The sequence below is a fragment of the Manis pentadactyla genome, chromosome 5 (assembly GCF_030020395.1).
Source record: "Manis pentadactyla isolate mManPen7 chromosome 5, mManPen7.hap1, whole genome shotgun sequence".
NCBI classification, from domain to species: domain Eukaryota; kingdom Metazoa; phylum Chordata; class Mammalia; order Pholidota; family Manidae; genus Manis; species Manis pentadactyla.
The window spans coordinates 11700417-11711764 of record NC_080023.1 but is presented as its reverse complement, the minus strand read 5'-3'; the positions used below and the strand labels follow the sequence as shown (position 1 = coordinate 11711764).

Sequence of the window (11348 nt, the reverse complement as noted above, 5' to 3'; positions counted from 1 at the left end):
TAATCAGATGTCAGACCTCAGGTTGGATAGTATTTCAGACTACCAAGGCTCAGAATTTTCTTTTAGTAAACAGGGATAAGGAGCCTTGGGTTACAAACATCTGAGTCACAAACACCTTATTTATACAAGTCAGCCAGGGCTGTACTGGGGTGAAGGGCCCCTTCTCACTGAGCAACAAGGTCGTCACACTGAGTCCCTGGGGTAAGCCGGGCTTTGATACCAGAAGCCAAAGATGAGGCCCTGTTTTTATCTGGGCCTTCACAGCCTGGAAGAGATATGTCACTCCCTCTATTTTACCAGTGAGGAAACAAATCCTGAGACATGAAGCAACATGCTCAAGGTCACACAACTAGTTAACATCAGGGTTGTGACTCTGACTCCAAGTTGGGATGACCAGTTGTCCCATTTACTTGGGATGGATAGGGTTCCCAGGATGAGAGACTTTCAGTGCTAATACCGGGACAGTCCCAGGCAAACCAAGACAAAATTGGCCATGCTGTGCCTAAGTCCAATGTCCTTCTACTAAACCACTTTAGTTAAGGGGTTACCTGGACTGCTATGAGATGGCCTGCTCATCCAACCCATGTCAACAACATGAGAGCTTCAAACAACTAGTTGAAAACAATCTTCTGTGCTTCTCCTACTGGGCCAGTTCCATCATGGGGGCCCATAGCCTGCATCACGATTACTGATGCTAAACCAGGTTATGACCTAGATTTGTTTTCTGTATCTAATCATTACACTGAAGATTTCTTAAAGGTATTTATTCCTCATGGACTAATTATGGAGATGACAAAAATGGCCTACTCTTAAAATTCTATGAATATGGCAAGCTATCACATAGTAGCTCTAGGGGCTGGGGGTGTTATAAATTCTCTGCTGGCTTGCTGGATTATGGCAAAGCGCTGAGCAGAAATAGTGATGTATCTATCCCATGACTACAGATTTTCTCAGACTGAAGAGCTACTGCAGTGACCAGCCAGCTGGGGTCAGTTGCATAAAAGTAATTTATGGAGATGATTTTGCAGCTTTAACTGGAAAGAATGTCTTGGTTGCTAAAGATGTAATTGACATTGGCAAACAGCACAAATCTTGCTTTCCTTAGTCAAGCAGTATAATCCAATGATGGTCAGCATTGCAGGCTCACTGGTGTAAGAGACCCCTCAACGTGCTGGATTTGAATTTCCATGCCAATTTGTTGTAGGATGTGCCCTTGACTGTAATTAATCCATCAAGGATTCCCATCATGGCTGTGTCATTAGCAAAACTGGAGAAACAAAATACAAAGCCTAAATTGTGAGTTCAAGTTGAGTAGGAGAGTTTGGGAACATGTGGCATCCCACTGACATCACCAGGAAAATTGTCAGATGTTCTGGCTCTGGGGCCATCTGTGTAGCAGAGCTCTTTGCATCCACCTTCTGCGAATTTTATCTGTTTTATATTTTAGAAATTGCAGTTGCTGCCATCCTGAATACATTCTTTGTTCTGAGCCAATAGATTACCAGTTCCCTTTGGATGGATTGTTGTTTGACTTGTGAATAAAAAGACCTCTTAAAAACAAAACAAAACAGCTCTAAGAAACATTAAAAGAAAAGATATTTTATTAATTGCTCTATTAATTTTTAGGTAGTCATGAGTTCATAAAAAGAAGAGAAGTAATTGGATATTGTTCATTATTATACCACTTTAAAAGTAAGAAGCGCTTTTCATATCTGACAGCATCTAAGAAGTTTAATTGTATTGTAAAAACCATATTTCCTGGAATTATTTCAGTAGTGTTTCAATAGTATTAACTGAAATTCCCTGTTTATTCTGAGTATTTCTAGTGAGTCTTCTTCTACAGTTCCTTTAAATATTAATCAGTATATACCAAAAACCTTTACACATTTTGAGTTTTTCAATGCAAAATCTTTAAAGACTGTCTCTTAACCCTACAAGAAAATAACCCTTTTTAACCCTATTCATTAATAAGCTACACATCGAATGGCAGGAACAGGACTAGGTGAGGCAAATGGGACCTGAAGTCAGTTGCATGATCCTGGGAGTCCTTAAATTGCCTACTTAAATTTTGTGCCTTTAGTGACTCTTAACACCCCCAGTCCTGACTTTGCAAAATAGGACAGACATAGAAAACACTCTACTCTGAAGTTTCATATTTGCTTTTAAGTTTCTTATTCAAAAACACATGTGTGTGCCCAGCTTGGTGATAGCTCATGAATTTAATACATATACTTGAGATAAATTAACTCAAGAGGAAAACCCCATGTGAATACCTACATTTTCAAACACTTTCTCATTTATGTACCTTTCCACCTAATTCTACCAACTTCTTTTTCTTCCAGATATACTTTATTCAGATCAAACATATTTCTATCAGTTAATTTTTTATATTTTATTTTATCAAATGTACATCACAGTAGTTCAACATCCTCCTCTCCCTCCTCCCCACCCCCACCCACTCCCCTCCCCTTTGGTAACCGCTAGTCCCTTCTCAGTGTCTGTGAGTCTAATGCTGTTTTGTTCCTTCAGTTTTGCTTTGTTGTTATTCTCCACAAATAAGTGAAATCATATAGTATTTGTCTTTCTCCACCTGCCTTATTTCACTGAGCATAATACCTCTAGATCCATCCATGTTGTTGCAAATGCAGGATTTCTTTTCTTCTTATGGCTGAATAATATTCCATTGTGTATATGTACCGCATCTCTTTATCCATTCATCTACTGATGGACACTTAGGTTGCTTCCATATCTTGGCTACTGTAAATAGTGCTGCAGTAAACACAGGGGTGCATATGTCTTTTCAAATCAGGGATCTTGTCTTCTTCAGGTAAATTCCTAAGAGTGGAATTCCTGGGTCAAATGGTGTTTCTATTTTTAGTGTTTTGACGAACCTCCATACTGCTTTCCACAGTAGTTGCACCGATTGCAGTCCCACCAACAGTGTAAGAGGGTTCCTATGTCTCTGCACCCTCACCAACATTTGTTATTTCTTGTCTTTTGATAGTGGTCTATCAGTTAGTTTTTAAACTACACACTGAGCTTCCTATTCCTTTTGAAAACTGGAGTATTTTAAGCCATGAAGACTACAGAAATTTCCACCCCAACACACTCCAAAGAGTGTATGTCCCGATTTATAGAAATAACATAATTTTGTTGATCTCTTTCAGATAATTTAAAACACTTGGATGGAGTCTTTGGAAGGATGTAGGCTTCAACAAACACATCTGACCTCACAGTCACAAGGCTTGCTCCTGGCCTCCAACGACCAGACGGCAGAGTCCCAGGGAGCTCAGAGCTGAGAGTCTTTCTCCTGAGTTCTCAAAGAGCAAAGCATATGTAGATGGAAAATAAAAATGATGACAACAGACATCTGTTACACACTTACATCTGTTGTACCTGTCGCCAAGGGTTACGTGGCATGAGTGGGTTGTGCCAGCTAGCTGTCTCTCCAGCAGCCATTCTTGCTTCTGTCTACAGGAATAGCACTTTTAACTTGTTCCCATCTGGACAGAATAAAGCCTTCATCTTCTGGCCTTCTACCTGGCTTAATGAAGCCACACAAGTAAGTCCTGGCCAATGGGGTGTTATCAGGAGTGTCTGTGACAGCTTTCTGAGCACTTTTTCAAGAGGCAGTGAGGATTTACTCTTTGGCTCCCTGTCATCCTTTCTCCTCCCTCCTGGGACTTGGAACATGGGTGTCCTGACTGGGAGCCACCTTGGACCCTGAAAACAAGAGGGTGGCCTTACCATGACGAGGAAGAAGGTCAGGTACCTGCAGACCTTACGGAGCTGAACCATCCTACCAGCCCTAGACCGCTGCCCTCTGGGCTTTCCCATGAGAAAGAGGAAATAAACACCTGTCACTGTTTAATCCACTGTGGTTAACAGGGATTCTGTTATTTGAAAAGAAATCTAATCTTTACTAATTCTTAGCCTCACAGCAACCCGACAAGGCTGTTATTGTTCTTACCCCATTTTACAAATCAGGGAACTGAAGTGCATAAAAGCTTACAGCCAATGTGTGCAAAAGCTAGAATCCTCTCAGTGTTGTCCGGAGCCTGTGTTCTGTGAGGCTCTGTGCTGCCCCCTAGAGGAACACCTGTTCCAACTCACCCTCTCTCTCAATGGGGACTCTGCAAGGTAGAACAAGCACTAGAAAATAATAATTACAGCCATTTATTGAACCCAGATGGCAAGCCAGGCACTTATCATTTTATGCTGAAGGCCCAGGGAAGGTTCGTTAGGATCACACAACTTGCAAGAATTTGCAGCAGAATTCAAGCCCAGTGACCAGCCAGAGGCTTACCGCTACGTTTTACTGCCAGTGTGCCAGGCTGAGAACAGTGTGTGCGGAGGGTGATGGCAAGAGGTGGCTAGAAAGCTGGGGGGTGCGGGGTGGGGGTGGAAAAACTTGGTGTAAGAGTGGCCTGCAGACCCTCTACATCTAGTCAAGCTGCTTTCCAATTCATCCTTTAAAAAATCATTGGAGGGTCTTTCCATATTGCAAATCTGATCATGTCTGTCCCCAGTTTAAAACCTTCCAAAGTGTGGCCAATGGTAAAAACAATATCCACGCATTCCTCCCACTTCTGTATACACATTCCTTTGCAATGTGAATTTGCAGGTCCCCTGAACACAAGGCAGACTTTATTTCTCTATCCTTTGAATCTGAGCTTGGCCATGTGACTTGCTTTGAGTTGCATTGTTCATATATATATATATTTTTAAATTTCTCCTTAGCAGACTTTATTTCTTAGAACAGTTTTAAGTTCACAGCAAAATCAAATAGCAAATACAGAGATTTCCCATATAATGCTCGTCCCCAAACATGCACAGCCTCCCCTATACATAGCCTCTTCCACCTTGGTTACTTTTTTCAATGTAAATAAAATAAATGTACTAAAATAGGGGATGGAGAAGTAAATTATGGTACAATTATGTGGTAGAATATTATTTACCAATTAAAATGACAATGCAGAGCTCTATTTATTGACTTACGATAACGCTCACAATATATTATTGAAAAATTCAAGTCCCTGCAGGGTGATCACTAAGGAGATACTTCCAATTAAACCATGACATGCTGTTTTATAAACGCATTGATTCTAAGACACATCCTGACCAGAAATTCTAAAACGTGAAAAGGAAATGTTTATTAGCATGTATGTGTGTGATTTATATGAAAAATACAATTTACATGAAAAGTGTACAATATATACATAGGATGTTAGAGGTGGTTACCCTGGGTGGTGAGATTATCAATGATTTTATTTTTATTTTTTATTATCTGTGTTGCTTACATTGAGGAAATGGTCACTTGGTTAATAAAACCATTTTAAAGGAAACTTGTCTACCTCCCCCTTTGGGGGAAGCTTCATCCTCTGCCTCCTGCCATGGGCTTTGTGCTCATGGAACACGTCTGTGTCCCCAACAGTCCTGACCATGTCACCCTGAGCCCTCTTGAAAAACCAGCTTCCTCGGCCAGCACAGGGGGTGGCTGTGAAGGGGGTTAGTGGGGAACGGCTTTGGCTGGGTCCAAGCTGCAGCGAGATTGCCCCCTGAAGTCTACAGGGAGCAGGCAATAAGCTCCATGAAGTAGCCCATGTTCATTTCTATCAATATTCTGTCACCAGCACCCAGAACCAAGGAAAGGATCTAATAGTGGTGGTTGAATGAATTACCAGTAAGTCAAGTGTTTAATAGTGAGGCTGCAGTGACCCGCACAGCCAAGCCCGGAAGAGGAAACAGATGCCGAGGCAATCAAGGGACCGCGGAGACAGGAGCACTGAGAACAAATACTTTTGAGTCTCTCCTGTGTGCCCAGGGTTGAGGACAAAGCAGGCCACGCTGTGCCAGCACTGAGATTCAGAGTGAGAGTGGTAAGGTGGAGGAAGGGGCTCGCCGTCCTCTCCCTGTGGCTTCCATCTCCAGGTCTGAGGCTGCTACTGGGCTTCACTGTCTTCCAGCAAAGGTAAGGGGGGAAGGGAACGCTGGGGCCAGCGGCTCTGTCTGTAAGATGCCCACACGTGTGCCTAAATCATGCCTGCTCACATGCACTGGGCAGAGCCAGCTGCTGAACTGTGCGTGTATTCTGTGGCCGTGAAACCGTGTTCCTGGGTGAAAATGGGAGGTGGGGAAATACTACTCAGAAGAGAAATACTTTTCAAGAGAGCTCAGGATGAGATGATTAGGACTGACAAGGACGCAGATGTGCTCCTTGTCAGTCCTAATATATTCCTTTAAAATACTATCTCTTTCTTAAAAAGAAGGAAATAATGGATACTAGGCAACATCGGCAATCACCACCACATCACTTGTAGGTTCCTAGGCTTGGTGATAAGAAAGGGAGACAAGTGAGGAAAACCGTGACTCCTAAGCTACTGCCTACAGCTCAGCATCCAACCTCTGTGACTTCCCGGGGAAGGACTCAGCGCCTTGGCTTGTCAAGTGAGGCTGAGTCATTGCTCTGCAGCCGAAAGTTTCCATGAGTCTTTCATGATTCTGTAATAAATTATTATGGAAACGTCTATTTTGTTACTTTTATTGTTTGACATGATCACTGGTGACACTTAAAAACAACATCTTTACAATGATCCCATCTGATAGCACAGGATCAATGTCCCAGAAAGCTGACCTCAGGAAGGACACCTAACACGGCCCCACGGTGCTTCCCTCCTCCCGCCTCCCCCGTCCAAGCGAGGTGTGCCCAGAGATGGTCGCGACCTCTGCGGCCCAGAGCCGGACCACGTGACAGGACTCAGCAACTAGGAGGGGCCTCCAAAGGGGCCCTACTTCCTGCAGCAGCCTACTTGGGTCTTATTATTCTACCCATTCAGGGAAATTCCCTGAAAGGCAACCTTGTGGAAACGGAGCAGACTGTTAGGTATCATTCACAAAGGGAGAGATTTGCTCTGGCACTGAAGGCTGGGTCAGCTACCCCACCTCTCAAGCTCACCCTGTTCCAACGTACTTTCAGTTTGCTCATTGCTCCGGAAGGCAACTTCCACTTCCTGTGCATTTGTCTGTCGGCCCCACTCTCCCAAGGAGCTGCATGCCTTTGCTGTCGCCAGCATGGCACGTCCTGGTCAGGACAGCACAGGCTTGGATTGGCAGTGCCAGGGGAGGCTGTCACACTCCTGGTCGGCTTGAAGGATGAAAATTACACATCTCAGACTCGGGATGGGGGGACCAGGTCCTGATGATACCGTTTGTCAACATCCAGCTTGAGATGGGAGCCAGCTCTTAGCAAAGGTCTCAGGGTACCTGGCCCGTCCTCTCGGGTGGGGAAGTGCTAACCAGCTAGGATGAGTCAAGCTGTGAGAGAGTGTGGGTGACCCTGCTGGGTGGCAAGATAGCCAGTCCCTACCATCCCCTCTCCATCCCTAGTGCCTCGGCTTCTAAATCATATAGGCTGACAAGGAATTTTCTCCAGAATAAAAACAGGTTCTAAGAGTTGGGGCTTTTTCAATTAAAAAAAAACTAGCCTTAATCGCGCTCTTACTGTGTTAAACACTGTTCTGAGAATTGTACATCTATCATCTTGCTTAAGGCTAAAAACTACTTAGAGGTAGACACAATTACCACCCCCATTTCACAGGTAGAGAAATTGAGCTTTTGCTATAAGCATACACATGTACCTGGCTCTGTGCAGAAGACGGATCTATGCAACTGTGAATGTTAGGCTGGCCAGCCAAGGAGGCAGGAGCCATGCTTCATGCATCAGCCACCATGTGCCATCCACCACCCACGTAGGCTACAGCAGGTCCGCTTACCCTTGGTTTCGATTTCTGTGGTTTCAGTTACCCACGGTCAACCACAGCCCAGAAACAGATGATCCTCCTTGTGGTGTACCACCAGAAGGTCCATAGCAGCAAAATGCTAGGTTATAATGCCTACAGCATTCACCTCACTTCAGCTCATTGAGCAGGCAGTTTATCATCTCACACCATGAGAAGGGTGAGTACAGTACACTAAGATATTTTGAGGGAGACTGCTTTCATATAACTTTTATTATAGCGTATAGTTATAATTGCTCTATTTTATTATTAATTATACTGTTAATCTCTTAGTGTGTCTAATTTATAATTAAACTTTATTGTGTGTGTACATGTATATATATATATATATATATATATATATATACATGAATAGGAAAAATATATCTAGGGTTCAGTACTATCCACGGTCTCAGGCAACCACTGGGAGTCTTGGAATGTATCCCCGGTGGATAAGGAGGGACCACTGCACTTCGATTCTCAAAACAGCAGTGGCCACATATGACAGTGACAAAGTGACAGCCAACTGTCCTCAGAGCAAGAACTCTACCTGACAGCCTGTACAGTCATTTGAGGTGTTCTGACTAAAGGGCTTCCAAACTATTTCTTGCCCTCCTGGAGGACCTAAAAACTCCAGCTATTCTGTAAAACGTTTACTTCCAGCCAGAGTTGTATTCCGCTGCTGCAGCTGCGATCACTGGCTGAAACACTATGTGAAATGCTGCATACGGTACGTTAGTTTTCTCTTCTTTGCAGGTCTGTATTGTGCATCAAGCCTTTAAGTGCCTTACTGAGAATTGCAAGTTTAACTGTCATCACATTAGACTCCCAAAGGTCTCAAAAGTAGGCCTCCGAAAGAGGTCTTTACATTTCTCAATACAGAACAAAGGTGTGTCAGCATGTGACTCTCAAAGCTGAGATTCTTGCTGGAAAGCAAACAGCACAATTCCTCTTCTGATCTCCCAAAAGCTAAAGAGGAGTGAGTGAGGACTTGTGGGTTTTCAGCAGACTGTAAATTCGGACTCTCCTTGACATCTACTCCCACCGCCGTGACCCCTGAGGCACACCCAGGGTGAAGACCCATCCTCTCTCCAGCTGCCCAACTTACTTGATCTTGGCAGGGGGTGGGGTGGGGAGGTGAAAGGACTTGTTGCCTTTGGCCGTGCATCACCAGCTTATTTAACTCAACTCTCCACCCCAGGGATAACTGGGTTTTTTTTCCAGCTTTATTAAGGTATGATTGATGAATAAAAATGGTATATATTGAAGGTATACAATGTGATGTGTTGGTATATGTATACACTGTGAAAGGATCACCACAATTAAGCTTATTAACATATCCATCACATCACATAATTACCTACCTTAGCTTATATCCTACAGAACACATTTCCCAACATGCCCCGTAACCATGGCATTTCTAGTTTAATTATCTGTAGGAAAGGTACAAAAACATATCATGGAGCAATGTCATTCATTTAGAAATGTAATGTTTTCTGAAAACCTTGGACATTTACCTTTCTTTACCTGCCTGTATCAATAAGAAAGGTTTGCTGAACCTTCAACAGGAAAGATGCTACCAACATACAAACAACATAAAAATATTTTAACATATGAAAATTAAAATGAAATAATATAACATTTGCATTCTAATTGAATACAGTACTTTTTTCTTGAATATTAGGAGATCAAAATAAAAACTATGCCAATAACATAAGTTATTTTAAGACTGGGTCAAAGCTTCCATCTCCAGTGTTGACATTATGAGAGAGGATTCCCCCCAAATTCTCAGCATCCCACCAGCGTGTCTCCTAAGTCATGCATGTTGATACATGCTGCAAGGGCTCGAAGATCGGAAACAACCACGGCCCCTGGCTCATTTCTTAGATCTGCAAGATGAATGCTCAGGATTTTTCACACATTGAAGAAATTTGACAGGCCTGTGACAAGAAAGGAAAAAGGGAGATCAAAAGACAGTAGAATACATCTATGGTTCAATTCACCAGTGAAAGCATCCCCTTCATTAGCAACAAAGGTATGTATGGACCACTTGGCATCCACACGAGTTCCTTTGCTTCAGGGACAACACAGAGAATGATCAAGTCCAGGAGTGAATGACAAAAGTGTGGTCTGATTTCATGTCATGTCACCTGTAAATTCATAGAAATAGATACTGGGAAGAGATGTTTGGTGATCCTATGTGGAGATGAAATGAATGTCTGGCTCTAGTATGTGCTATGAAGGTCAGCTGAGGATCAAGACCCAGCAGAAGCAGTGACTTGAGATGGGGGGCTCCCCAGGAGAGGGTCGGCCAAAGGGTCAGAGGCAGCACTGAGGTTCTACACTCCCTGGGAGAACGTGGAGGCCCTGAGCAAGAGGACCACACACCCTTTGCACAGAACAAATCCGAGGTAAGTATGTAGCCAGCGTATGAGTCTCGTTTCCATAAAAATGAAAGAACACAGCAACACGGCCCAATGGGAGTGGCTGGCACATGGAGTGGGATGGTAAAGAATGGGGGAAATGGTTCATTAAATTGTAGCTGAATCTGATTTTAGTAATCATGTGTCAAGGAAGAGAGAGATCCTTAGAAGCAGCTACCAGCACCCGGGGGTTTCTGGGAAAGGCCATCTCAGGCTCACCACCAGCCAACTGTCAGGACCAGTTGGGCACAGCAGCTCTAAGCGTAAAGTCACTCCATCCTCACCCATATGGTAGCCTGGGATCCCCACGTGAATGCATTCTAGGGGAAGAAAGCGCCCCCTTCCTTAAGGTAATACTGCTATGGAAAAGGAATCCTTCTAAGATTATTTAGGAGTTTTCAAGCCACCTTGCTTTCTATTAAATGAAGAGAATGTGGTAAGTTTCTTAATTAGCTCCTAACTTATTGGGAATTCAGTTTCAGAAAAGCAGCAGCAATTATGCTGCTAAGATGATCTCTGTCCAGAAATACGTATATATTCATATCCAGTACTTCAGTAAAATGGACACAGTTTCGATACGTTGCATAATAGGTTGATGAGCCAAGACAGCACATTTCGAAATAACACAGAGGGAGAAAGATACCCTTTAGGTTTTCTTTAAATACATCAGAAAAAGCATGCTGAACATATGCTACTTTTAAGGCAACCCAAAAAAGTATTATAGCCTGTGTCACTCCATAGGTTAAAATCTATGTTAAGAAATTCTGTATATTTTTTATCAGGACTGTGAGAGAGACAGATTGAAAGAGAGAGAGAGAGAGAGAGAATGTGTGTGTGTGTGCATGTGTTTGTAAAAATGAGGAAAAGGACTTGAAGGATATGCAGCCAAAGGTTAACAGTGTTTGTCTCTGCATGGTGGGATTTATGAAGAAGTAGCAACAGAATCAGTACGAGGTCTAATCCATATAAATGCCATTACACTTCTGTATGCCTATTAAACAATCACACACACCAAAACAGCTGGTCAGGTATGTTTGGAAGGTATGTTTGGGATGGAGTGATTTAAACCCCAGTTTCTATCTATATTACACTCACTATGGCTCCCTGAAGGGAGTTTTCTTGCAAAGCCACCAGGACTCTTACACACAAG

General features: G+C 43.1%; 1 protein-coding gene and 1 pseudogene across 2 annotated transcripts in view; one reads left to right on the top strand and one right to left on the bottom strand.

The window, feature by feature from the left end:
• Positions 1 to 232: 232 nt before the first annotated feature.
• On the top strand, positions 233 to 1293 carry LOC118930333 (hypoxanthine-guanine phosphoribosyltransferase-like; annotated as a pseudogene).
• A 3674-nt stretch (positions 1294 to 4967) lies between these two features.
• Positions 4968 to 11348, bottom strand: part of CD38 (CD38 molecule) — a 53435-nt gene continuing 47054 nt past the window's right edge. For both annotated transcript variants that reach the window (XM_057502114.1, XM_036921077.2), the window contains one exon: positions 4968 to 9715. In XM_057502114.1, coding sequence (XP_057358097.1) covers positions 9652 to 9715 — 64 coding nt within the window. In that variant the 3' untranslated portion in view covers positions 4968 to 9651. The remainder of the gene's footprint in view (positions 9716 to 11348) is intronic.